This window comes from Martes martes (genome assembly GCF_963455335.1).
Source record: "Martes martes genome assembly, chromosome: 7".
Taxonomy (NCBI): Eukaryota; Metazoa; Chordata; class Mammalia; order Carnivora; family Mustelidae; genus Martes; species Martes martes.
In genome coordinates this window covers 1,194,657-1,222,656 of record NC_137894.1, presented here as the reverse complement: position 1 = coordinate 1,222,656, position 28,000 = coordinate 1,194,657, and the positions used below count along the sequence as shown (strand labels likewise).

Genomic DNA, 28,000 nt, shown 5'->3' with positions numbered 1-28,000 from the left:
GTCTGTTTTGTGGCAAGAGCCAGGAGCATCTGTTCAAATGCCTTCAGCAGCGAAACACCTCTTTACAATTCTTCATTATGTCATTTTGAAAAGTCACAAGACTGGGATGTTCCTTTATGATGCATCATGACACGTTCTTTGTAGAAAAACGGTTAGAGAATTTTCCCCATGGAAACACAAAGGTAAGAGGTGACCTCAGGGGCGCTGAGCCGGTAGATGAGAGGAAATCTCCCCTTTGCCCGTGGAGCCTGGTTAGTGCTGGGCTGAGTTCTCCGCTCCAGGGTGTGGTGGGACCTGTCAGCCGGCCGTCCCGCCGACACTTGCCGTCCTCGCCTCCCACTGCTGCCAGAGGGACCCGAAAACTCACCTGGCTTGGACTCCAGCTGTGCCTGGAACAGAAGTCCCTCCTCCGTAGCAATACTGAGCAGAGAGGTGTGAGTGTGTGGGTGTCCGTGTGTTTCCTTTCTGAGAAGGTCTCTGTGCCTTCAGCCTGAAATGCCCCTCGTCTTGGTCAGCGTGCTGGGATCGGAATCATCCCTTTTCAAGGCTCAGCTTAAATGCTGCCCCCCCCCAAATACAGCGACTCAGCTGCTGTAAGCTCCATGCTCCCCCCCGCCCCCCAGGTTTGTGCTCTGCACGTCGGGTACTGGCATCGTACGCCCTTACCTTGAGTGCAGCGTAGTTTTGCTTTGAAAATCCTGTGCTGGAAGCCGTCACCCTGGAAGTTCCCTCCCCCGTGTTTATGACGGTGGTGATGATGATAAGAACACGGAGGACTGGCTTCCCTCTCCTGGCGATGGTCCCCACGTCCACGCTGTGTTCTCAGCCACGGGCGCGAACCCGTGGTTGTCCCCATGTCCACGCACGTTCTCTGTCAGGGGCCGTGTGGTAAACACGAGAGGCTTTGCAGGAGTCCTGCTGTGTGGGGTTCGTGGGCTCCTGAGTGAGGTGCTGGCTCCGCGACGAGGGAGGGAGGGCAGGTGGGTGTGAGAGGGGGATGGGGGTGCAGATAGACAAGCAGTGGCATCTGCCACGCTCCGCCCGGATTGGCTGTGGCCTCGGGCTGCCTCCACAGTGGACACCCGCAGCCCCGACTGGCGAAGGGTCACGCCCGTCCTGCACCTGGGTTTGACTTTCATCCTGTAGGTGCTGGTGGGGTGGGGGGAGTCCCCGAAATACTTTAATCAGGGGAGTGACGGGGACAGTCTCTGTTTTGGAAAGACCGTGCTGCTGGCCTTGGAGGGGGTGGGCTGGGGAGACAAAGCCCACAGAGACGCAGAGCGGCATCAGCAGGGAATGTGCTGGAATAGGAGGCTGAGTGACTGCCACTCGAAGGACGGAGAGGACACGTGGGCCCTGACACAGGCAGCGGTTTGTCTTGGTGACAGACCACGTCAGGCCACTGGAGCACAGCCTGGCTTTGGGGTGTGGTGCTGTTCACCGAGCTGGGGGCGTGGAGGGGTGGGGAGCAGGAGCGGACCCGGTTGAGGGGGCTCTAGGGCCTCCAGGGGCGGCTGTAGGTAGCTAGTGGGGTGCATAGATCCGGAGGTCAGGAAACGGTGACGTGGATTCGGGAGTTGTTGGGGTAGGCCTCCGCACTGCTGGGGTGAGCCCCGATTTTATAAGCAGGAGCCGACGGGTGGACAATGAGACTGTGATAGACACGGGCCAGAGTGATGGTCATTCCCTCATCTACATGAGGTTTTTTTAGGTCCTGGGTTTTTGAAATTATTTCTTAGATCAGTATCGTTTGCAAAAAGTAGGGAGAAAATGTTAAGTATAAATTTGGAAAGGGTCAGCTAGAAGGAGAAAACAGTCTCTAAGTCCACAGAAATGGGCGTCCACGTCATGCTCGACTCAAAGGCTGGGGGTCAGGTCGTTCTTCGTCTGTCAGCTTTTGCCGTAGAAAAAGCAGAAGAGGGGCGCCTGGGTGGCTCAGTGGGTTAAGGCCTCTGCCTTCGGCTTGGGTCATGATCCCAGGGTCCTGGGGTCGAGCCCCACATCGGGCTCTCTGCTCAGCAGGGAGCCTGCTTCCTCCTCTCTCTCTGCCTGTCTCTCTGCCTGTCAAATAAATAAATAAAATCTTGAAAGAAAAAAAAAAAGGAAAAGAAACAGCAGATGAAAGGGAGGCTGTGTCTTGCGGCGAGACACTCTTTTCTTGGGGCTCGTACGATTGAGGGAAGTGGGAAATTAGAAATACGACCACAGCCTGCACTTGCCCAGCAGCTCGGGCCATCTCACCGTCCAGGGGCGATCGTGAACTTCGCGTCTGTGGCTCCACAGTCCACTAGCGCTAAGCCATAAGGAAGAGCCGCCCGCGGCAGGGCTGGCCTCTCGGGCACCCTCTGTGGGCTTGGCAGTAAAGCGAAAAGTGCTGAAAGCAGGCGTGACCTACATACACTGTTCTGTTCAGTCGGCGGGGAGGAGGCCCGGCCGCGTGGAAGCCGCCACACACTCACGGTGAGGATAGGGTTTGCAGGCGGGAGAGCGGGAAGGCCCGGGGCGTCACGCTGCCGGCGGCTGGGCCCGTCCACGCCGCGCCGCGTTTCCGTGAATGCAAGACGGACGCAGACGGACGAGCCCACGTGGCGGAGTAGCGGCTCCTTCACTCTTCATGGAAATGATCACATGCTCGGGGCCGTGATTTCGGAGGTCGAGCGAGGGACACGATGACCAGTCAGAGTTGCCCTGTCCATTCCCCAGACTGGAGCGCGGTGGACACTGCAGGGTACCCCTCCGTCGTCTGTGTGCGTTCTTCTTAAGAGTTCAGTGCAGCCAGGGTGACGCTCTGCGTTCCGCTCTGTGTTTTGCTTTTTCACTTGTTAAGGAAACTTAGAATGACTTGCACGGCCGCACGCGGTGATCGACTCCGTGTTGTCAGTGGTCGTGAAGCATCGACGTGCTCTGTCCGCAGCGGTCCTGTTGCTGATGGACATCAGGCCGCTGCCATTTTCTAAGTTACAAGCAGCGGCCTAGAGAGCACGGCGACGTGTGTCCGTGTATTCACACGAGTCGCTCTGTCGGGCCCGCTCTAGCCGTGCGGTGGGGTCAGGGGTGGAAGGCCTATGGGTGCGTCCCTTGTGCTTCCCGGGAGAGGCCGTGTGGCTTTGCACACCCACATCTGAGCGGCTTCGCACACCCACGTCCGGCGGCTTTGCACACCCACGTCCGAGCGGCTTCTCACACCTACCTCCAGCGGCTTCACACACCTACGTCCGGCAGCTTTGCACACCCACATCCGAGCGGCTTCGCACACCCATGTCTGGCGGCTTTGCACACCCACGTCCGAGCGGCTTCTCACACTACCTCCAGTGGCTTCGCACACCCACGTCCGAGCGGCTTCTCACACCTACCTCCAGCGGCTTCGCACACCTACGTCCGGCAGCTTTGCACACCCACGTCCGAGCGGCTTCTCACACCTACCTCCAGCGGCTTCACACACCCATGTCCGAGCGGCTTCTCACACCTACCTCCAGCGGCTTCACACACCTACGTCCGGCAGCTTTGCACACCCACGTCCGAGCGGCTTCTCACACCTACCTCCAGCGGCTTCACACACCCATGTCCGAGCGGCTTCTCACACCTACCTCCAGCGGCTTCACACACCTACGTCCGGCAGCTTTGCACACCCACGTCCGAGCGGCTTCTCACACCTACCTCCAGCGGCTTCACACACCCACGTCCGAGCGGCTTCTCACACCTACCTCCAGCGGCTTCACACACCCACGTCCGAGCGGCTTCGCACACCTACGTCCGGCGGTTTTGCACACCCACATCCGAGCGGCTTCGCACACCCATGTCTGGCGGCTTTGCACACCCACGTCCAAGCGGCTTCTCACACCTACCTCCAGCGGCTTCGCACACCTACGTCTGGCGGCTTTGCACACCCACATCCGAGTGGTTTCGCACACCCACGTCTGGCGGCTTTGCACACCCACCTCCGGCGGCTTTGCACACCCACCTCTGGCACGGACCAGGGCCATTTCCTTTCCTGGGACAGATGGAGAACGTGGCAACGATGAACGTCCACGCGCTCATGAGCCCTTAGCGTATGCCGGTCGCAGGCGATGCCCTGTAAGGAAAGGCCGCATGAGGGCCGGGGTCTGGAGCCCCCAGGGCGCAGACGGTGGAGGACAGAGCCCGCCGGGTGGAGGGCAGGGGAGCAGTGGGTCTGGTCCCTGGCTCCATCGTGGACTGGCCGAGGGGACGCGGGAGACCTCGTCATCGCTCTGAGTCTTGGCCCCTCATTCGGGGATGCAGACGGCGAGGCCTGTGTCACTGAGGCATCTCGAGGGCTGCACAAGAAGCTCTGGGTGAGGCTTGCACCCCGCTCGAGACGTAGCAGGCGCTGTCGATGGTGGTGATGCCCATCGCCTGTGGGGCGGTGGCCGTAGGCCTGGTGATGGGAGCGCCACAGGGGTGTGCCCAGAGCGCCCGGGGGTCCGGGGTGGAGGGCGCTCTTGGTCTGACGAGTCTGAGAGGACGTGGCTGAGCCAGGCCTTCGGCGTGAGGCGGGGTTGGTTCCCCGGGGGGCGCTGTCGGGAGGAGACGGGGCGCCGCGGCGGGACCCCGGCCGCACGTTGAAGAAGGTGGGCGGCCGTCTCCGGGGAAACCCGCTTGGGCATCTCACCACCCGTGCCGCGCGGGTTCGCAGCCCTGGAAGTAACGGTGTGGACTCCCCAGTGCTTTCGGTTTTGTTTTGGAGAATTAACCAAGAGGGTTTCCCCAGTCTCGCTCTAACCTCCTTCTCCCTTCTTTAAAGAGTCGCAGTGGTTAACGTGTTCGTTATGGCAAATGTCAAAATCTGTACTAAGCTTTGTGTTTTTTAACCGAATTTGTCTTTTGTAAAGTGCTGTTCTTTGCCCCATTTGTGTTGGGGAGTAAATATGTGTTTTGTGTTCATCATTTCCTTTCCGGTTGGTAACAATTCTTTATTAAATTTAGCCATGAGTCGGCCATGTATATGCTGTAAATATTTTTATCATTTTCTTCTTAACTTTGTGTGTGTTTCTGTTTTGAGGGGTACGGATGAATTAAAACCTTATTAGTGAAGTCAGTCTTTTCCTTTACAATTTCTGTCTTTGGCTTCATTTTTAGGGAGTCTTTCTACGTTCTAGAGAATATAAAATTTTTTATTTTATCCTAGTACTTTATTTTTTCATGTTAAAATATTAATTTTAGGGGCACCTGGGTGGCTCAGTGGGTTAAGCCTCTGCCTTCGGCTCAGGTCATGATCTCAGGGTCCTGGGATTGAGCCCCACACCGGGCTCCCTGCTCAGCAGGGAGCCTGTTTCCCCCTCTCTCTCTTCCTGCCTCTCTGCCTACTTGTGATCTCTGTCTGTCAAATAAATAAAATCTTTAAAAAAATAAATTATTAATTTTTTTTGAACATGTGTTCATGTATAGGAGAGGAACCTAATTTTTTACTTAAAAAAAATAGTCAGATGTCCCAACAGCATTTCATAAATAATGTGCCCTCTCCCCACTCCTTTGAAATGCCGCCGTTTTCAGGGACTACATTCTTGTGTGTTTTGGGTCTGTTCCTGAATGTGTTGGTCTTCTCCAAGGGTGTGTCCCAACTCTGACGTTCGATCGGTGTGGCCAGGTGTGACCCTTCAGCGCACGGTGATGCTGCTAGAGGGAGTTCCGCCCCCACAATTCTTAGTTTAAAAAATTTAGCAGACTATTGTGAACCCTTCATTTTTGAGATTAACTTTAAAATTATCTTGTCAGTTTCTTCCCCACATCCTCTAGAGATCTTGGTTGGAATTGTGTTAAAGTTTGAGGTTAGTTTGTGGGAAATACATTTTTTTACATCATTCAAGTGTCTGCAGGAGTTCGGTCTCCCCTGTTGTCCCAGGCCTGTTCCGGGTTCCTCTGTAGACGTGTTTGGTTTGAGTCATATTGTTTCTGCTTGTTGCTTGTAAAGTGCATTCCTAGTAAATTAGTATTTTTTGTTACTGTGAGTAGAATATTTTCCCATTGTGTTGTCAAGTTCTTGTCGTGCAGGAAAGCCGAGGAGCATGGGCTCAGATTTCCAGATGGGACCAGAAGTCTTGGAAGCAACGTTAAAGTTATTTTCTTCAATGTTTTCTTAAGTCCTAGAAAATCGAATATTAAAAAAGTTTATTTTTTAAAAATTCATTTATTTGGGAGAGAGAGAGAGAGAGTGCGAAAGAGCACAAGCAGGGAGAGCGGCAGAGGGAGAAGCAGACTCCCCGCTGAGCAGGGAGCCTGATGCGGGACTCAGTCCCAGGACCCCAGGATCATGACCTGAGCTGAAGGCAGATGCTTAATGACTGGGCCCCCCAGGCGCCCAGAAAACTTAATGCAATGAGAAGCTTGCATCGCTGATGTCAAGTGTTCAAAGTGAGGCGTCCCAGGCTAGGTCCTTAAGGGCTGTTGGACTTGCGGGTGCTGAGGGTTCTCCGGTTTCCAGCAGATGTCAGCATGGGTCCGAGGTGGTTTTATCTGTGGTATCCCACATCTCACCTCTTTATTCACTTAACTAGCACACCAGAGGCTGTTGGGCAGGAGGGGATTTCAGAGATCCTCTGACTCAGTCCTTCCGTCCTGCAGCCGGAGGCACAGGCCTAGACAGGAAACGACCCATCCAAGGTCACACAGGCGCTCGGGGCGAGGCCAAAACCCAGATGTTCCTGTAAAACCCAGATGACGGCAAAAGCCAGCCACCAAAGTCACAGAGAAAAATGTGTAGGCTCCACCTAGAAGTTACATTTTGGAGGAACGGAGGCATGCTGTTTGATTTGTCTGGGTAGCTATACAGAGACTCTTAATGATGTTAGGTTCTCGGGTTATAATAATTGGGTGAAACAAATTGAAAACAGCTAACTTTTGTTGCCTGAATGTAGCGTTACTGGGTGCGACGGTGACCCTTGTTCTAGTGTCCCTTCTTCATCCCGCTGTGGATAGAACACTAGCAGTTGTGTGCGGGCAGTGGGATAACTGTATGCCCTCTCTGCATGGCCTGACTTGTGAGGTTGTGGGGAAGTCCTAGAAACCACTCGGTTCCACATGCCATCAGGAGTCTGTGATCTTTTCCAGCAAAGACACCAAGCAGGAGAAAAAAGGTTTTTTGTTCTTCATCGTGAGAAATCAGGGCAGGAAGTGAGAGGCGCACTTACAGGCCCAGTTAGACAAAGTGAGGAAGTGGGTGATGCCGAGTTTCAGAGAGACCCCCTCCCTTTAATCCGCCGACCACCTTATCCATGTCTGCTTGTGGGAAGCATGGGGGGGGGGTTCATCTGTGGGACAGAGGCAGGACTCTGGCGGGCGCCCGTGGTGAGCCCCAGCCCTCCCTGGGCTCGGGGGCAGCGAGAGCCCCGTGCATCAGGTGCAGCTGAAGGAAGTCATGGTGGGTTGAGCCTTGCAGGAAAGTTAGGGGTCACCTGAGCACAGACACTTGGCAGGTGGGACACGCGTGTAGCAGGCTGGAGAGCGTGTGGGTCCGGGCGAGTAGTGAATACGTTACAACCACTCCCCCTTAGCCGAGGGGCTGTTTTCCCACCCCCCAGGGGACGCCTGAGACCACAGAGGCCCGGGGCCCGAAGTACACGATATTTTTTCCAGTCCGTACATACTTACGGTAAAGTCGAGTTAATAAACAAGACCCCGTAGGAGGGGAACGACAGACACTCATAATGAAACGGCACAGTTGGAACGATTCTGTGATGAAGGTTGCCTGGGCGCAGTCGCTCTCGCTCTCAGAACACCTGTTGTCCCACACTCAGCCGCTGCTGTGAGGGGAGGGCGCGGGCACGGTGAGCGCGGGGCTACGACCCACCGACTGATGGGCCGGCCGGGGCTGCGTTGCGGGGAGAGTCACCTGCTCACAGCCCGCAGTCGGGGCACACGGAGACCCCCTCCAAGGAGGGATGCTCTGTTGTGCTTCGAGCTTGAGGTCTGTCGGAGGAAGGCGAGATCCAGGGTGATGGGGGCTGGTTTGGTTCGAGATTCTTGGAGTTGGAGGTCACAGCAGGAGATGCTTTTTCTGAACATTTTTGAAACTTGTTATTTTGAAATAGTAAATTACAGAAGCAGTTGGGGGTGGGTCCTGGGTTCTCTTCCCCCAGCCCGCCTCCGCGGTGGCATCGCCCAGATCCGTGGTGGAGTAGTGACCACGGGACACGGGTCCCACTGCAGCTGACTCCGTGTCACCCATGTGCACGTGCACGCTGCAGTGTGCAGGACACGTACGTGTGGCTCTATCACACGTGCAGATTTGTGCAGTCACTACCCAAATGCAGGCGCGTCCCTCCTTGTAAAGGTTTCAGGGAGCTCTAGGGGAAATCCAGTTTTCCTGTTGGCTAAGGAGTCCAGGGATGGATTTGTAGCCTGGAGGCCTGGCCGCCGAGGCCGCCCCCAGGAGCCCCGCTGAGATGGTGCTGCTGGCACGTGGGAGGAGCTGTCGGGTTTGTGACAGATCTTAACAAGGAATGAAATCGCTTAACTAGGAACTTTTTTTTTTTTTTTTAAAGCAGCCACCTCTCTGTGTGGAGCTCGGGAACATTCCACGCATGCACGGCCTTGTGGAACGGACCTTGGCCACCTTCCCTCTTGCCCGTCAGAGCCTCCGCCCGAGCTCCACAGCCCTGGGCCCTGGCAGACAGCCTCCTGCTCCCCGTCCCGGTGAACCAGCGGTTTATTTTTCAGAGACGTTGTTTATGTGCAGTCATATGGCATTTGCTTTTCCGTTGCTGGCTTCCTTTATTTCTTGATTGTGTCGCACGGATGGACGAGGAATTGTCCTTAAAATCCTCCGAACCGCTAAGCTTTGCTCGTAAACCGAGCTGAGAAATGGAATCATTCTGTCCACTGGTGTTGCAGGTGGGCGAGGGGACGCGCACGGCCGGAGGCTGCCGGAAGTTAGCGGGGGTCGCAGGACGTCCTGCAGCATCTTCTCAGTGGGAGAGGCCTTTCGAGGGGCCCCGTGGTGACCAGCAGCAGGGACAGTGTCGCAGGCTCGGAGCCGGAATGAATGTGACCCTGAGCCATTTGGATGAGGCCGCTGCCGCGGGTCCGTGTCCTGCACGGCCTTCTGCACGTCTGGGGTTTAGTTTCATTCTCTTTCTCCGGTAGGACGGACTGTGGTCTGCGTCTGCCCGGGCGGGAGGAGCCGCGTTGTGCTGTTCGTGTTTCAACTTTGTAGCGGCCCAGGGCTACTGTTGCTCTTTTGTAGCGGTACACTGTTGCCGTTTGTCCTTTTTAAGGGTCTGCCCTTACCGGTTCTCCTTTGTAAGGGTACATTGTCACCATCTCTCCTCGCAGTGGTTCACTGTTACCATTTTTCCTTTGTAACCTACAGGGGACGTTCTAAAGCCGGGCAGGCATGGCGAATGGTTTCTGTAAAGGGCGCAGTAGTTAACATTTGGGGCTCCGTGCGCCCTCCGGTACCTGCTGTAACCGTGCAGCTCGCTGTTTCTGTGTGGATGCAGAGCGTGGCTGTGTTCCACTGAAACTTGATTTACAGGGCTCCTGGGGGGCTCAGTCGCTAAGGCCTCTGCCTTCCGCTAAGGTCACGATCTCAGGGTCCTAGGATCGAGCTTGTATCAGGCTCCCTACTCAGCGGGGAGTCTGCTTCTCCCTCTTAGTCTCTCTCACAGAAATAAATAAGATTAGAAAAAAAAAGAAAGAAAGAAACTTGGTTTACAAAAGCAGGCGATGGGCCAGATCTGACCCCCGCTATGGTTGGCTGAGCCCCGTCCTCCGGTGGGGGGGCCTCACTGCTACCTCTCGGGTCCTTAGCCCCTCGCTTGCTGTTGGTCCTGTTGATGATTTAAGAAATGCAAATCAAAGGATCATTTCCTAAGGACTTTTAGTCATTTGTTAGGTTTTGGGCTTATTTTTTGTTCGCCATGCTAGCTGGCTTTACAATACAGTAAAGGATATACCTAAGAAAGCAAACGTGTTTGAAGCGCATCTTCGGAGGAAGACGCAGAGGTTTTCTGAGGGCTCCAAAAGGATTTCTTGTTCTAGAGGAAGATAGCTTTGTCCTGACGATAAAGATGAGACTTACTCAAGCAGTGCAGAGGAATGTAAAGAAATAATAAACACGTCCAGTTCCCCAAACCCGGAGGTAAGCATGGATCACAGGCATGTATAAATTGTTGGGTTCCTTTGCACATCCTCCCCCCCAGCAGCTGTCTGTCTCTGTCACTTGCTTGGTGCCGGGGACGTCCCCCTGCGTGGACCACGTGACAGGCGCCTGGTCCTGGCTTCTGGGTCTTCAGCCAGCGGGAGGCCCTGACAGAAACCAGAGGGTGTGGGAGGGAGAGCTGGGTGTTTGCTCCCTCCTGCCCCTGCCCTCGGTGCTTCCCCTGCCCATACCCCCATCCTGGCCAGCGGCCCCTCTGGCTACAGCTCTCAGCACCTAGAGCCTTGCCCTCCCCGCTCCCACCTCTCCGCCTGCGGGCCTGGAGGTGGCCAAGGCTCCCTGTGGGGGAATGTGCCCGCTGTCTGCTGCCTCTCTCAGCCCTGCCTGCCATCTGACCACTCCCTCCCGTACTCACTGCTCGGCTTTCCCCAGTTCGACTGTGCTGTCGGCCCCTCACCATGACCTTAACCTGACTGAGACATGGTTGTGTCCGCTTGACGCCCCTTCCCCAACCAGGGCCGGTAAGGAGCACGTCCCTTGTCTGCTTTGTCCTTCCAGGCAAGGAACAAAGAGCTTCCGCACCTTGCAAGCGCTGGGAAATCAGCGCCCACACTCCGGCTCTCGCATTTCCTGCCTGTACGGCCTTGGGCAGGTGCACGCTCTCTTTGAGCCTTGGTTTTCCCATTTGAAGAGCCGGGATAGTAACTCCCACCCTCGCGGGTCTATTGGGGAGACACTGGGAGGTCATCTGGCCAGTCATGTTCTGGCACAGCGTCTGGCACTTACGTGGTTTTTAAATGCGGTTGTCAAAGAGTGACTCTAATTTCCTGGATTTGTAAGCAGATTCTCCTCTAGGGGCCTGGGCAAAGAGAGAGACCCGGTGGAATGGGGAAAATGCTTCCTCTGACACCTGTTTCTGACTCCCTGCTCTGTGCCGGCCGACCTGGGGCATCTCTGGCCTGCACGGTTCTCACTGTGACAGCAGGTGGCTCTAGAGAGTCACCCCTCCCCTGGCCCAGCATTCCTGTTACGGGTGTTTGCATTCCTGGAGAAGTGACTTTCGGAGTCACTGTGAAGAGAACGGGTTACTCGTGCCCAGAGTTTACCGTGTGTTTGCTGAGCACCTCCTAGAGCCTTCACGTGCCACCTCTGCTTGTTTGGTCACCCCTGCTGCAGGTGGTGATGTGGTTTCCATCTTAGGGAGAGGACACCGAGTTTTAGGGGGGACAGGCAATTTGAGGAATATTTTTCTTAGCGAGTCACTGGTAGGTCAGGGTCCCCACGCGGTGTTCTCTCTGGAAGCACGCTCACCTGCCGCGTCAAATGGCCGCCAAGGCCCTTGTCCTGGAAGTGCTCGAGGGTCGATACTTCCAAAGGGTTTTAAAAATATCTGGGGGGTTTTTGGGTGGCTCAGTCGGTTAAGCATCTCACTCTTGATTTCAGCTCGGGTTGTGATCTTGGAGTCCTGGGATCGAGCCCCAGGTCGGGCTCTGCGCTCAGTGGGGAGCCTGCGTGAGATTCTCTCTCTCCCTCTCCCGCTGTCCCTCTCCTCACTCGCACTCTCTGTCACTCACTCTCTCAAATAAATAAAGCTTTTAAAAATTTTGGGTTATCTACGAATGTGGATAAATCCAAACAGCAGAAGGACAGACTGAGGCGAGGGAGGTCCTCCTCTCCCCCAGTTTGCTTCTCCAGAGCCGGTCCCTGTGGCCGGGTTTCTTTGGCCCTTCCCGAGCTGTCCTGAAGAGGCTCAGCCGTATTCTAGGTGCTGATCGGCCTTCACAGTTCCCCTTAGCTCAGCTTCCATGCCATTGTCCCCGAGGTATTCTCGGCTCCCTGGGTTGGCTGGGAGGGGGGTGCCGTTGGTGACACTCTCAGCAGCTAAGTCACCAAATACCACCCACGCTGCTTCTGTCTTGGCTTTCGGCCCTTCTAGAAGAGTCTGATTCCCGTCATCTCCACTTTGTTCATTTGGACACCTAATCCGTGTTCACAGGGTTGAATGAAAGCCTGGAACTCATCAACACTTAGGTTTGACTCGAAGGCATGCAGAGACCGTCTCACATCCTGAAGACTCGTCCGCGGATGAGCGGTGGCCTGCCTGGGGGCACGGAGAGAGCGGCCCCCGTGGCCGGTGTGGGCTCCCAGTGCTCCTGTGACAAGTACAGTCCCTGTATTTTGACATAAGCGTTAGGCCCTGTGTTCAAAGAGTGGCTTTTAGAGTAACAACACAGGAATGATCAATCACAGACGATTGTCTTTCAAAGATGATTTTTGGGGTGCTTGGGGAGGGCTCAGTCCGTTGAGCATCAGAGTCCTGATTTGGGCTCAGGTCACGATCTCAGAAGCCTGAGAGCGAATCCCGTGTTGGGCTCTGCACTCAGTGGGGAGTCGGCGGGGAGTCAGCGGAGAGTCGGCGGGGAGTCAGCGGGGATTCTCTCTCTGCCCCTCCCTCTGCTTGTGACTCTCTCTGAACAAATAAATCTTTTTTTTTAAAAAGATTTTATTTATTTATTCGACAGAGAGAAAGAGAGAAGAGGAGAGGGAGCATAAGCAGGAGAAGCGGTAGAGGGAGAAGCAGGCTCCCCACCGAGCAGAGAGCCCCATGCGGGACTCGATCCCAGGACCCTGAGATCATGACCTGAGCCGAAGGCAGAGGCTTAACCCACTGAGCCACCCAGGTGCCCCAATAAATAAATATTTAAAAAAAAAAAAGACGGCTTTTACTACAGTGTATTTGATTCTGCGTGGAGAGTCCCAAAGGGCCAGAATGGCCCGTGGCGCAGCAGGGTGGGTGAATGGCGGCGCGTTTACAGTGTAACGGGAGTGCGCAGCCGGCTCTCTGGCCGAGGTGGTCTCCCCAGCGTCCCGCTCCTGCAGGGCAGCCTGCGCTCGCAGGGAGGTGAACGCTTGGAACCGTCGTGGTTGTGCCCATCGGACGTCGTGCGTATTTGTACTGCGATCCCGTGACTGCAGGACCCCGTGCGCCAGGACAGGGGACCCAGGGGAGGGGTCCTGTGTCCCTCTGTTTTTTCCGAGGCCCCCTGATGAGCTCAAAGCATCTGGTATCGCTTTCTGCGAGTTCTGCGGCAAGAGGCCTCCTGAATTTCTTGTTCTGGATTTTATTTCAGGATTTCGGCTCCTTGTGCCCCCAGGGCGTGTCTGTCATGAGCTGCGGCCCGGGGAGTCTGCTCACAGCCGCCGGTTAGGTTGACACGTGGCTTGACCAGCTGAGACTCTGCGTCCACACGCGCTGTCCACCTCGGGTTTCAGGTCGATGCAGCTTGACTGACGTCTCCCGGCTGCTACGAGCTGGCGCTGGGACCCAGGCCCCACAGCCCCCCTAGAAGCCTGCACACCGGCCCTCCTGGTGCTTCCTCTGTCCCTGTCCCTGGCCCCGCGGGCGCCCTTGGCAGCGGGAGCGGTGCCCCCCGGGCGGCAGCCCTCGGTTGTTTCTCTTCGGAGCTGAGCGCCCGTGAGGCGGCGTTTGGGTTCTCTGAGCACGGAGCTCGGGTCTCCGTCCGTGAACCGGGCGCGTGAGCCCTGTCCTCCTGCCTCGCCCGGAGGATGTACCGAGCAGCCGATCTAGTCACCCTTCTCTCCCCGGCATGTAGCACGGCACCTGCCCCGTCGTGGGGGCGTGAGACACGGAGCCGCCGCTCCCTCTCTTCCCTTCTAGAAGCTGGACTGTGGGGAAGAGTCCGGGCTCGGGAGGCACGAACAGAGACGACTTGGATCTAGTCAGACGTCGTTCTGTCCTCACTCTGGTTCTTTCTCTCATAGGAAGTAGAACCGGACTCGGCATTGTTCTGGGAAAGGGAGAAAACTGTCCCCAGAAGGCGAGGAAGGGACTCCTCCCCCTCCTCGGATAAGGGCAGGCCACACCGCAGTTCATGGGCAGGGGGCGTCGCGTGGACATTTCACTGAGGTTTGTGCACGTCGGGGCTGTCGCGACCAGACAGGTCAACACAGCGATTAGAGGACCTTGCTGGCGTGGAGAACAGCGTAGCAGGAGCTGAGACTCACGGACCTCAGCAGGACCTCACGGGGCCGGGCTGTGGGGCGGTGGGCCCCTCGGTGGAACGGACTGCCCGCGTTTCAGGGCAGACCGTGCTGGAGCCGTGATGGGGCTGAGGTGTGTGGGTCCTGCCCGCCCCAGTCAGAGACTGGATGTCGTCTCTGAGAGACTCTGATTGACTCAGGGCTCTGAGCGAGGGGAGGCAGGACGAAGGCTGAGTTTGAGGGGGTCGAGACCGGCGGGGCCTGGAGGCGGGCGCCCGCTGGACGTGCAGGAGGAACGCGCGCTTGGGCAGACTGGCGCAGGCGGGCGCCCTGCTGGCGGTGCGGTGGCACCCGGAGGGGGCGGCCCGCACATTCGGCCCCGGCCCTGCGCTAGTGAGAAGAGGGGGAGGGAGCAGCGCTGCGTGGCTCCCAGGCTCTGACATCCCTCATTTCCAGCCTTCTCTGCAGGATTAGGGCAAGGACAGGCCACCCAGGGCAGGAGTCAGAGGTCAGGGTGCCCGAAGAGGGTCCGCGGCCAGCTGCCGCCTCCGCGGCCAGGGAGAACGAGGACGCTGTGCGCCGGTGCACTGTCCTCAGCACCGAGCGCGGTGCTTCCGGGCCCGTCTAGGCACCGAGGAAACCCTCTGTCTTTGTTTTCTTTCTGGGCCTGGTTCCTGTTCTTTCTGTTTTGGTGCATGGAGGTCTGTGGCTCGTCTGTCCTCGTGTCCCCGTGTCTGTCCTCGTGTCCCTGCTGGGTGCACCCTCGCCCCTGTGGTTTCCTCGTGGCCAAATCTAATGCGTATTTTCCTTTTCTGACCGTACTCGTCCTTTCTTCTAGTGTTCCGGTCTCTTCTCCCTGAAACTCCTCCCTTATGTTCTAGGGCAGGGTCAGTGGCCAGCAGCCCACAGGCCACAGCGGACCCCCCACTGGCCTCGAATAAGCCTTCCTGGAGCACAGCCACATGCGTTAGAGGACGGACTGTCCATGGTCACTTTTGGACCATGGGGCGGAGTTAAGTCGTGGTAACGACCCTGTGGCCGTGAGCCTGGATTGTTTATTCTCTGACCGTACGGGGAGTGTTCTGCACAGAGCCCTCCTCCGTCTCCTTCCATGCCCGGAGCTGAGAGTGCAGGTGCCAGCCCCCTCCAAGGCTGGAGGATCCCCCGGAAGATTGCAGACCCCCGCCCCTTCCCCAGCTACCAGGCTCGAGCAACAACGTCTGACATTTCTTAATGAGAAAAGGAGCGCTCTTGGCAACAGCCTCTCATCAGACACAGCCTGGCCCGGCCCTGGGCGGAGGCATTTACAGGCATCACCTAGTCTCACGGTCATGGCCAGCCTTCTGCGGCGGGCACTGTTTCCAGCTGCCTCTCCCCACTCAGGGGACTGAAGCAGGAAAGCCTCACAGAGCGGTGGAGACGGAGCCTCAGGGCCGAGAGCCGCTGCCATGGACTGCCTCCAGGGGGCACTGGTGGTCCAGAGCCCGCCCAGACGGAGGGCTGCCCAGGTCTGAGCAGACACCGGGTGCGGGTCCGAAGCTTAGCCTTGGCCCTGGAGTGCAGAGCCACCTTCATGACAGTGTGGGGCAGTCTCGGGCCTCACGGGGCGTGCGCTCTGAGCGGCCGGCTGCAGTCTGGTGCGGCGGGGCTGTCTGTGAGGCACCCACGGCTGCGCAGGATCAGGTGGGGTCTCCATGCACGCGGAGCCCCGCGTCACTGTCGCGCACGGAGCCGCGGCGGAAATGGAGCCGTGCCGCCAGAGGCGCTCGGAGGACTTGTGCACCGAACAAGCATTTTTCCTGCTGTCCCTGCCGGGTTTTGACCTTGCGGGGCATTCAGGAGGGTCTGGGGCCCCCCACTAGTGGGGACGGCCCAGGGTCGGACCGGCGGGTGCAAGGGAAGCTCGTTATGCCCGCGTGTGACCTTCAGGTTATGCCTGCCTGTGACCTTCAGCCTCGTCGGGGCCTCACCTCCGGGGAGGGGAAGCATCAGGCGCGCGCTGTGACGGCGCTGCGCGGCCCGGGGGGCGTGGGGCGAGGGGGCACGCATGGGACGGTGGGGAGGACACAGGAAGAACTTGTAGCGACAGCAGACAGATGAAGTCGAGCAAGGAGCCTCCGTGTTTCAGGAAGACACTTGGATCGTCACGCAGACGCAGGCCAGAGCGGGCTTCTGCAGTGGAGCTGGGACCGCGGGTGACCCCGTGGTTGAAGGGGGTCGTGCTACCCATCCTGTTGGCTGCGGGTCCAGCAGCAACACCCCAAACAGATTGTCTGGACTCCTGCCCGAGAAGGGCCCTCTCTCGGCCTCTTGTCACCTGAGAGTCCCAGAGCCATTCTCCTTGCTTACTCATTGTAGAGCTCGCTTCTAGCGACCGTGCGAGGTGACACTCGCCGTCTTCCCGTCCCTGGGTGTTGCCGCCTCCATCCAGACCCAGGGGAGCGCCGCGAGGGCTAAGTGCACGTGGGGGCTGTGACACTGGGGGGAGCGAGACCACCTGGACTGCAAGGGACTTGAGAAAGGTATTTTCTTGTCTTGCTGCCTCCTTTCTTCCTTCTCTTCTTCCAGTGGCCTGGAGGTACGTGCTCTGAAATTCTGGCTTCCCTTCCTCGCATATTGACGGGTGGAAATCTTGATTTCCTCCTGGCTTTCCTTTTGGTATCTTTGCATTAAAAAAATGTGGTAAGTAACACATAATGTGAGAGCCATTCTCTCTCTCTCTCTCTTTTTTTTATTTGACAGAGATCACAAGTAGGCAGAGAGGCAGGCAGAGAGAGCGGAGGGGTGGGGGATCAGGCTCCCCGCTGAGCAGAGAGCCCGATGTGGGGCTCGATCCCAGGACCCTGAGATCATGACCTGAGCCAAAGGCAGAGGCTCAACCCACTGAGCCACCCAGGTGCCCCGAGAGCCACTCTCTTAACAAAATTTTCAGAGTGGTGTCCACGTTGGCTCTGGGCACAGTGAGGGACGACAGGCGTCCGCTGTGTCTTCTCGTACTGCCTGGTGAGGCCGGCACCCAGGGCAGACCCCCATGTCTTCTCCTCCCCGGCCCCTGCGACCCCCACAGCATGTCCAAGTTCCACCGCTCCAGACGCCGCCTACGCGGTACTCGTGCAGTACTGGTCCTTCTGCACCTGGTTTATTTCGCTTAACCTGGTGTCTTCCGCGTCCATAGCAGGTGCGGGCTCCTTCCTTCCACGGCTGGGTAGCACCCCGTGCGCGAGCCTCCCTGTGCTTGTCCACGTAGCCGTCAGCGGACGTTTGGGTGTTTCTGCCTCTGGACTGTTGTGAGGGAGGCTGCTCTGAGCAGGGGTTTGCAGATCCCTCTTCAAGCCCCGCGCTCCAGGGCCACTCTGCGGCTAGTATGCCTAGTTGGTCCACTTCTAATTTTGTAAGGAGGGCTTGCACTGTCGTCCATAGGAGCTGCGCCTTCTTATGCTCCTGGCAACGATGCACAGAGTTCCAGTCTCCCCAGAGCCTCAGCAATGTTCATTATATGTGGCGTTTTGAACAGCTGTCCCAGCACACACGAGGTGACATGTCATTGAGGTATTGATCTGCATTTCCCCGGTGATGAGTGATGTCGAACGTCTCCTTCTGTGCCTCTTAGCTCCAAAATTGAATCAGGGAGACATGGGAACTCTCAACAGCGCAGTTACTAGTAACAAAATTGAGTTGGTAAACAAGAAGCTGCCCCTGAGGCCCCTGGGTGGTCCCGTCGGTTGAGCATCCGACTCATGATCTCAGCTCAGGTCATGGTGTCAGGTCGTGAGTTCAGGCCCGGTGTTGGGCTCCACTCTAGGCATGGAACCTACTTCAGAAACAAAAACAAAACAAAACAAAACAAAACAAAAAACACAAAAAGAAAAAACAAAAAACTCCCAATAAATAAGAGTCCAGGGACAGATGAGTTACAAGAAAATCTACCAAACATTTAAGGACGAGTTACTACTTACTGTCCTCAAATGTTCCAAAAAAAGAGGAAGGAATGCTTCCAGATTCGTTCTGTGAGGCCAGCATTACCCTCATACCAAACCCAGATAAAGACACTATAGACACAGAAGATATCCCCGATGAACACAGGAACCGAAGTCCTCAACAAAACACTGGCGAACCACATTCAGCGACACAGTAACAGCATCACTCACCGTGATCAAGTGGGATTTATCCCGGGGCGTATCGAGGACGGCTCCGTACTCACCAGTCAGCCCACACAGTCCTCACGTGAGCAAAATGAAGAATACAAATCCTGGTCATCCTGACAGCTGCAGGAAAAGCCTTTGACAAAATTCAACACCTGTTCCTGATGACGGCTCTAAACAAAGTGGATCTGCGGCACAAACCTCCACACAGTGCCGGCCGTGGAGGAGAAACCCGCGGCCAACATCAGTCCGTGGGGAAGAATGGAGAGCTTGTCCCCCAAGGTCAGGGACAAGTTGAGGATGTCCCTTCTCACCAGCGTTATTCAACGTAGTACCGAGCGTTTCAACCACAGCAGTTCGACAAGAAAAAGAAAGAATAGGCATCCAGATGGGTGTGGAAGAAGTAAAGCCTCCACTATCTGCAGACAACGTGGTACCGTATGTCAAAATCCGAGCGACTCCAGCCGAAAACTGCTAGGGTTGATAAAGGGTTACAGTAAGGTCCCGGGTACAAAATTAATGTGTGGAAATCACGTGTCTGTCGGCCCTTTCTGGTCTTCTCTGGAGAACCGTCTGCGCAGGTCCTCTGTCCGTGGTGGGGTCGGGTTGTTTGTTGTTTTTCTGCCGACCTGAGGGGTCCCTTTGCCTCTACCTCCCAAAACTTTGTACCCCAACCTGGCGGACTCCTCTCTCATGCCCTGTGCTCCTCAGCGGGGTCCTTCTGCCCTATCTGTCCCCCCCCCCCGCCCCCGCCCCCGCCCCTGTCACTCTGCTCCTGAGACCTTCCCTTACTTTCTGAAACATACCCGAACCCAGTTCCGGCACATCCTTAAAAACCCAGGTCCCGCCAAGGTTCCCACGTGACCTTCCCCAGCCAGCCGGCAGATGGCCTGTCCTTCTGGCGAGGCCTTGGGTGCGCCCTGTCCCTGTCCCTGTTGCTCTCAGGCGGTCGGCAGAGCTTCCGCGGGGATGGGGGTCACACACTCACTGTTTTATCCTGGCTGAGCTCCATCTCCAGCAGGAGCCTGGGAAACGATGTGTGTGCGCGTGCATGCATGTGCGTGCGTGCGTGTGTGTGCGCGTGTGCGTGTGTGTGTGCGTGTGTGTAGATGACAGAGCCGAGCTTTCAGCCCCAGCGTGCTCTGGCGACATGGGAAGACCCAGAGCGAGCCCGGTCTCCGCGCACGCACCCCCGTTCATCCCACGGGAGGAGGAGGAGCAGGCCAGGGTCAGGGAGGAAAGGGAAAGTCAGGGACCAGGGCCCGTGAGCAGGTTTGGCCAGAAAAGACAAGCCGGTTTGCACAGAAGGTCACGACCGCGGTCGGAGGCGGGCTCTGCAGGCTTTTGGCAGGCACGGCTTGGCAGGTGTGCACCAGGCTCACCCCGCACGTCTGCGCGTAGTCAGAGCAGCTGCGGCCCGTGGGGGGCCAGCCTGGCCGGCAGTCTGAGCACCTCTACCCGAACACCCTGTTCCTGAGGAGTCACAGCTTCCAAGCTGGGACGTCCTTGGCAGCAGGCTGCATGGGGAGTGCGTCCGTGCCAAGCTCGAGGTCGCCCAGAGGCTCCCACACAGCCTTCAGGCAGCCAGCAGGGGAGGCCGCTGGGCTCAGCCCTGAGTGGGGTGTGTGCGGTGGCTCTTGGTTTGTGCTGGTCCCACATACTTGCTACCGGACGCTAGCAGGACCCTCCAGTGCGACTGACCAAATCCGAGCAGCTCTCCACGTCGCGGTCTGTCCTGCCTCCTTCACGGACCTCCCCACGCCTCTCACAGTCGCCAGCGTTTTGTTGCCTCCAAGACCCTGCCTTGCACCCCGAGCCCCGGCAACCTGCTCTGTCTCGATAATGTGTGTCTGCTCCTGGTCCCTGCATTCCCTAGCAGGGTTCCAGCCAGAGGACAGTTGGGGCCCCCTTTTGTACCTTTAAAATGTCTCTGGCTGGGCGCAAGCCTGCCCTCCCGTGACAGCCGGGCAGGCCTTGGCAGCCCCCACAGCTGACCTCATCTGCCTGATCGCTGACTTGCAGGATGGCTCCGTCCGTTCCAGCCTCTCTCTGACCCCCTCTCGCTCCTCCAGTTGTCACGGTGCTGGGACACTGGCTCCCCAACCTGGTCGGTGTGTGGGGTCGCAGAGATGCTTAAAAAAAGAAAGAAAAAATGTTCTTAGTCGCTATCCAAGGAAATTCTCTGTAGGTGTGGATGGGGTCTGGGCATCTGGCGTTTTTTTACATATGGTTGACCTTTGAACTACTTGGGGGCTGGGGGTGCCACCCCCCCATGTGGCTGCAAATCCGCGTGTGACTGTCTTCTCCTCCAGAGCGTACCTGCTAGTAGCGGCCTGTTGGCCAGAAGACTTGCCGTTGACACACACGGCCGGCGATCACGTCTTCCGCGCGCTCTCTGTGCTGTATCTTGCGATGCACGAATCCAGAGGAAGACGAACGTTGCCAAGAAAATTGAAAGGATGAGGAAATGCGTTTACAGCACTATCCCCTATTGTAAAAAAAAATCCACGTTACCGTGGGCTTCCCCGGTGCAAACCCACGTCGTCCGAGGTGTACACAGGAGAACGGCCTGGAGAGATGGGGACGGGCTCCCGGAGCTGCTGAGTGCCCGTCCCTGATTCTCTGACCTGTGCTCTCTGGATTTTCTAGAGCGGTCGTGTGTTTCTTCATCAGTTGAGGAGAGGATAGATGTCATTCCACAGCGAAACGCAGACCCCTGAGGGGTCCGTCTCTGTCAGAAACCGTTCACCCTCTCACCTGTGCTCCTCTCTCCCGCAGGGGGCCTCGATCTCATCTTCGTGCCGGGTCTCGGCTTCGACGAGCACGGGAACCGCCTGGGGAGAGGCAGGGGCTACTATGACGCGTACCTGAAACGCTGTCTGCGGGAGCAGGACGTGGGGCCCTACACCATGGCCTTGGCCTTCCGAGAGCAGATCTGCCTGCAGGTCCCCGTGGACAAGAACGACGTGAAGGTGGACGAAGTCCTGTACGAGAGCCGTCCACCTAAACCCTGACGCCCGAGGCCACGGGCCGTGTCCCAGGGGAAAGCAGAGCCTGTCCGCTGCCCTCGTCGGGACATCCGCGCGCATGCAGATCACCTGCTTTCCAGTGTAATTGCACAACAGCTGATGCTAAACCACCTTCCCAAGTCGGGCAGGATGTGAATAAAAACGCAGGCGATGACGGTGTGATCTGCAGCCTGTCTTGCTGGTTGGCGATGCGTCGGGAAGTCTCTGCAGTGTTTGGGGAGACGCTGTGGTCCCAACTGAGGGTGAGGGCCGGGGATCTCGCCCCGTGGGGACACGGTCTCAGCGCATCCTGTCCTGGGCCTGCCCAGTCTTGGGCAGGCTGGGCAGGCTCAGCGACTGTTCACCGACCTGTCCGTGTGTGCGCAGTTTCCCCGGAATGTTCTAGCACTTTGTCGTGACTTCATTTGCTCCCCCTGCGATTCCGTGTCTGACACTTTGTAGCTCTTGACAGTCTAGACCGAGACCTTTTAGGATTTAAATGCTTTAGTTCCATCTCCGTGTCTCTGTGTGTCGGTCACTTAAGATTTAAGGTCTAATGTCCTGTGGGTTAGAAATACCTCGTTTGCTTGTGGTGTCTGCTTTGGAAATGAAACGCGCCATGGGCTGCGGGCTGGCAGATGGCCTCCCAGCGTGGGAGCCGGGATTCTGTGCGGGAGGTTTGCTCGTGACCGGAAACCGGGCATCTTCCTAGATGCTGCTCTCACCCCCGCGCCCCGCCTGTGCCGGGGCCTGTGGCGTTCGCCTCCGGAGTGCCTCTGTCGCCGTCCCCTCCCCTCTCCCATCCCTGACCCTTTGCTCCCGGGGTCCAGGCTCACAGCATTTGCAGGAGACCCCCCTTCTGGCCTTTCTTGCCCACAGTCTGGCTCCATTCTCTGTTTCCCAAACTCCAGTCCAAGTGACCTTACAAAGCGTGAATCTGGGAGTCTGGCCGTTCAGGGCCTACAGGTAACAGGGAGCAGCCGGCTGCCTTCTCCTGCAGGAGGCCCCTCCGCGGACGCACGCGTCTGTGCCCCTCCCCGAGCAGTGCGGGTGTTGCTTGCCTTTCGCACTAGGTCGCATGCTTGCGCCGTGGGCCGCGATGCCCTCTCTCCTTTTGCTCATGGGGACGCTCCCATCTACCCTTCACGGCTCTGCTCGGACGTCTCGTCTTGTGTGGCATCTTCCTCCGCGGCCCCGGGCAGAGTTAGTGTCCCGCCCATGTAAACAGCCCCGGTCGTGTCCTCCTTGTCGCACTGTCCTGTGCATCGACTGTTGGCTGTCACGTCTGCCTCTTCCCCAGACCGCGAGCTCTGAAGAGAGGGACGGTGCTGGCCGTTTCCCATACGTGGTGGACGCCTGCACGTGCAGTTGGTGTTGGAGAGTGTGGGAATGAGGGAACGCATTTAAACCATGGATCCTTGTTCTTTAGATAATAGCATTCGATTTGGTGATTGATGCATGGAAGTGAAAAATGTTTTAAAATTGTGAGATTCATGAGATTCCGGAAGGCCGGAGGGCTGCGGGTCTCCTGCCCCGAAGCGGTGACCCTGGTGGCCAGGACTGGGTGATAATCCTCATGCAGAGCGTATCAGGAAGGGGAAAACCCCCACAGCACAGGTAATGCCCATCAGGGCATAAGCAGAGTCTGAGCACAAGAACTTGAGCCCAGGGAGTGAGCCGGCGTGATCCGGCCATGGGTGAGGGGATGGTCCAGGTGGAGACGAATGTCCATTGGGGCTGTAGCAGAGCCCCAGCGTCCGTCCACAGTGCTGCCCTGCCTAGACCCGGGTGTGACTTACCGAGAAGGTAAACTGGAGAGGGGAGCCGCCGGCGCACATGACTAGGAATGTCCAGTCACCCGGTCCCACTAACCCGGGAGCGATGCGTGCATCTAGGTGTGGACGGCTCCCTGCAGAAGCCCGGGTCCTGGGCCCCGTTCTCCACTTCTCTCGTTCAGAGATCGTTGAAATGCAGATGGTCACACAGCATTTTCATCGTGTGTTTGCGCACTTATCTCCTGCATGAGCCCTTGAGCTCCTCACGGGCAAGGTCACGGGGGTCTGGGGCTCACCCCAGTCGCTGGCACAAAATAATGAGTAGATTCTCGAGGAAGGAGGGGACAGTGCGACGGCCTGGTCTGTGTTGTGCCCTGGCTGCTTCGCGCGTTGGCTGCCACCTGCTGCCGGGATTCCGCCCATCAGCCTCGTCTCCCAGTTGGATTCTTCTAGAACAGTTTCTGTTACGCCGGTTGCGTGGCCCTTCTGGACCGGTCCGTGCGTGTCCCGTGGTCTGTGCTGCTCGGCCCCATTCACCTCTCATGGTCATCGTCCCTCCCGACCTCCTGCTCTCCCTTGTAGGGCTGCTCTCTCCTGCCTGGGTGCCCCCTCCCCAAATGCAGGTTTATATGCTTAAAAATGAATAAGAGTTTGCTTTCCAGATAACATCAGGCACAACAGGAAACAGGCACAAATAAAAGAGATGAGACCATAGAAGCCGTCGATTATCTGTAATCTGTGATGCGCTTAATTTCCAAAAGGGAAAGCCGTGATGGAAAATTTTTTGAAATTTACTGTTTTTGAAAACCTTATTTTAATCCCCCTGGAATGACTGAAACGACTGGTTCTAATTTCATTTACCTCAGTGTTGGGTTTGAAGGGCTTTATAGCTGAAAACAAAACCTTCCAGAGAGGCACGGACCCGTACGGAAGCCCTGGGACACTTGCTGAAACTGGCCCTGCTGTCGACCAAGTTTGCGGAGGTCTTTTTTTCTTTTTAAATTGAGATTGGGCTCGTGAGCACCTGTGGTCCTGACGCGGCTTGTTCCTGCGTGTCACTCAGAAGACGCGGCGTCTTCCCTTGGTCAGCACGCGGCTTTGAAACGTAATGAAACTTGAAAGACTCTGAACCGAGTCAGAGCAGCCTTGCTCTGGTGCCTTGGTTGTGCAGACGTGGACGTGTTTACAGGTGCCACACGTGGTCTGTGGCAGCACGATCATGGAATGGTGAGAATTTTCCAAATCACCGTTTCCAGCTGTGCTGTGTGTCACAGGCGTTCCCTTCTGTCTCTTCAGTGGAACGTGACTTCTCCCCACAAGATCAGCTGTATGTTCTGTGGCACTGTATGCTTAGGGAATGGGCCACTGGTGGCCGTTTGTACCACAGAAAAGTCAGAAAATGTGGAGCACTCGACTTTGTGTAAAGTCCGCACAGGGGCGCCCGGGTGGCTCAGTCGGCTGAGAGTCTGCCTTTGGCTCACATCATGATCCTGGGTACCCAGGATCAAGCCCCACGTCAGGCTTCCTGCTCAGCGGGGAGCTGCTTCTCCTTCTCTCTTTGCCACTGCCTCTACTTTTGCTCTCTGGCTCTTTCTCTCTGCCAAACAAATAAATAAAATTAAAAAAAAAGTACATGCAAATTTATCTTGAAGCTTCACAGCTCTTTTTAAAAGTGTTTTATCCTGAGAGTGTCAGAGAAATGTAGGTGAACCAAAATATTTCTCATGGGTCTCTGCTAGCCTAAAATATTGTCAGTGTTGTCTGCCGTGCAGTAGAATCCTCTGTGGCACAGAATCATGGTGCCATCAGTCACGGGGTGCGCTTCTTGTCCGTGAATGGTGGGGTGGTGCCGCGGGTGAGCCTCCATGGGGGTCCACCCCGCTCCCCGGCACAGGCAGATGCCAGCCAGAGGCGTCCCGTCCCGGCCTCAGTTACGTCGTTTGTCCTCAAACACGGTCTTGGTGAACACGTCAGCTGATTCGGAGACTCCTGTCCTCCTCAGGACTTTGATGTCTTTAACATCTCAGCTTTTCATTTGTCCTTCTCATGATGAGACCATAAGCTGGGATGTGCTGGAAGCTTCTGTCCTTTTATCCAGCCTCTCCCACCCTGAAAAATTTATTCCAGAACTTACATGTTTGGATGGTCTGCCGTGTTTCCCCCTGTCATCTAGTAGAAGATGAGACTTTTCAGGGTTTGTCCCCCTCGACTGTTTCATGAGTTTCCCCCGTAGTTCCGTGGCAGGAGGAACGAGTCTTTCGTGGATGACGTGCTCCTGTCTGTGCGGTCTTCTTTAAAGGCTTACAAACATTTCTGATTCCTTTCAGTGAACACTGTTGAAGACGGGTTAGCGTTAGTATTTTCTGAGATAGTGGCTCTTACTAAAAGCATCACGGGGGTCCGTCTTTGTCTTCTGGGTCTGTAACCTCCGCCGACCGTGGTCGTATAGGAAGGGGCTCATTGTTAGCTGTGATGAGCGCAGATTCCTGCTGGAGGATCCTGTACTGCTTTTCCTTGTCGTAGGGCTGACGAGTAGCTTCCGTCAGGAACGGAGACACCCGCTGCTGCTGCTCGCTCCCGCTCGCCTCCAGAGAATTGTCTCTGGTCGGCTGTTTCTCTGCCGGAGTCTCTTAGAGCCACTCATGCATTTTAAGAGGGTTGGCTCAGTGAGAGCCACATGGTAGATCCTCGTACCTGGGGCAGCCCAGGACGCCTCGCTAGGCCGACAGCGAGCCCCCTCCCCCCACCCATGTCCCACGTCCCCCTCCTGTTCCCCCGGCACAGCTTCCAGGCCAGCCTGACTTGGGACTTCTGACAGCAGGTGCGACAAGGGGCCGATGTCAGTCTGTATTGGAACTTGTAGCAAAACTTCTTGTCTTGCAAAGATAAAAAAGTAAGTACACAGAGAGATTCTAGTTTCTTCTTCCCAAACCCCAGTGGACCACCAGCCGGCTCCTGGGGTGTGTCCCTCACATGGAGACACCGCTGCTGTGAGGCCCGTGCACATGGCCGGGTGGGTTTGAGGGCTGGTCTCGCGGCTCAGTCCATAAAGGGGGCTCGTGACTTAATGGCTCCCACTCTCCCTTGGCCCCTCCTGACCCAGGGCCTGTGTCTTGTCTCCTGCTAGTGTTGGCCCCTCTGTGACCCTGGCGTCTCTGGCCCCTGTGTCCCAGCACCCGTCTCCCCATCTTCGTCTGGGTGCTCTGCTGGGGGCTGTTCTCCTGCTCACAGTGTTTGAGTAGAAGGAACGACATTGGTCAGGTCTCTAAAAACGGAGCATGTCCCAGAACGCTGTCACCTGGGGAACAGCAGACCCCTCTCTTGGCTCTTCGCCCGCACATGCCTCCACTGACCAGTACCTGCCCTCCGGGGGCAGCAAGGTATTTCTAGGACGAGACAAAGGACTAGAAACACCGTCTCAATCCCCCACTTCTCTTTTCATTTCCTCCCTCTTCCCACTGCCATAGCGACTGTTTTCCATTGTAAGATTTATTATTTGTGGTTAATGTTAGTATTTGTGGTTGATTCGGACAACAGACCGTGTGAAAACCAACCGACAAGCTGTCTACAGGAAAATCCATCCCGTTTCATGGTTTGGGCTATAATGTATCCTGTGAATATCTTCTTTATACTTTTGCTCTTAAACATGGTACATTTACAAAGTGTGCTTTTGAAAGAAACGTTGTTTCAATGGTGAATCAGACCCCAAAGTGTTTGCTTGACTGTAAATGGTGATCATTTATTTGGTTTATCACTGAGAAACAATCTCTTTGGGACTCAAATGCAAAAGGGTTTATTTCCTCCCAAGCTTAGCAACAACGAGTACTGTGTTACTCTGGAGATCTGGGTTGGGGGACTGGAGGAGTAGATAGAGTAGAAGAGATACACTGTAGAAGAGATACATTGTTGAAAGTCCTGAATTTTTACTGTTATTCAGATCCAGCGGTGTGGTGTGGTAAGATAGCAAGGGTTACTCCCTGAAATGATGCCGAGCACAAGAACTGGCAGACAGTGGAGATCAGTGTGCTCAGCTCCCCCCTGTCTGCCATGTCACCCCATGTGATTGTCATAAAACATGACCTGTGTCACTTGCCTGCTTCGCGGTGCCAGGTGGTTTTCTGTGGCTCAGCGAGTGAGGTGTGAGCCTTTGGCATGCACGCAGAAGCCTTTCCGACTCGGCCTGGATCTCTTCCTCTCTCCCGTCACAAACACACACACGTGCCTCTTTCCCTCTCAGACCCATAGTGCTCATTAGGCCAGGCCCCGGCGCTGGGGGCGGGAGCTGGGTCACACAGCCGGGAACTGGAGTCCGTGTGTCACGGGAGGGCGGGTGAGCGGCCGGTGGTTGGGCAGTGGCCACGTCCGGCACTGGCTTTCCGGTTCGGAAAGTCTGTCAACAGACAGATCACCCGGGGGTCTGGGTACAGGCTCTCATTCGGCAGGTGTCAGGTGCACCCAAACTCTGCGTTTCTGACCTTTCCCGGCCGTGCCGTGGCTGCTGCTGGGCTGCGCCTGCTGAGCGGCAGGGTCCGAGCTGTGCTCTCACCGTGGTAGCCCCCGTCACAGATGGCTTCTAAAACTTAAAAAAAATTAAAGGAAATTTGAAATTCACTTCCTTAGACATCCTAGCGACAGTTCACGTGCCTGCCGTCCCGAGTCGCGCAGGGGTTAAACACTCCCGCCGCCTCGGAAAGTTCTGTGGGAGCCGCGGGTCCGCCTGCTCCGTCACCTGCTAGGGCAGGGCCCTCCTCGGTCAGGAGCTCTGGGGGCAGGGCGCTGGGGTTTGTGTTTAAGACGAGTTCTGTAGGAGGCTCTCGGCAGGCTGGGAGTCCAGGGCTCTCATATCTGGGGCCCAGAGATAAAGAGAGCGTGGGGCTGGGCAGCTGTCACAGACGACAGGCGGCTCAGCTGAGATGGGAGCGTCCTCCTGGCCAGCCGTGGCAGTCGGGCGCGGTTGTC

At 56.6% G+C, this 28,000-nt stretch overlaps 1 protein-coding gene across 2 annotated transcripts in view; it reads left to right on the top strand.

The window, feature by feature from the left end:
• Positions 1-24,637, top strand: part of LOC308345606 (5-formyltetrahydrofolate cyclo-ligase-like) — a 37,873-nt gene extending 13,236 nt beyond the window's left edge. For both annotated transcript variants that reach the window (XM_080807953.1, XM_080807954.1), the window contains exon 3: positions 21,037-24,637. In XM_080807953.1, the coding sequence (XP_080664079.1) occupies positions 21,037-21,272 (236 nt within the window). In that variant the 3' untranslated portion in view covers positions 21,273-24,637. The remainder of the gene's footprint in view (positions 1-21,036) is intronic.
• The last annotated feature ends 3,363 nt before the right edge of the window (positions 24,638-28,000 follow it).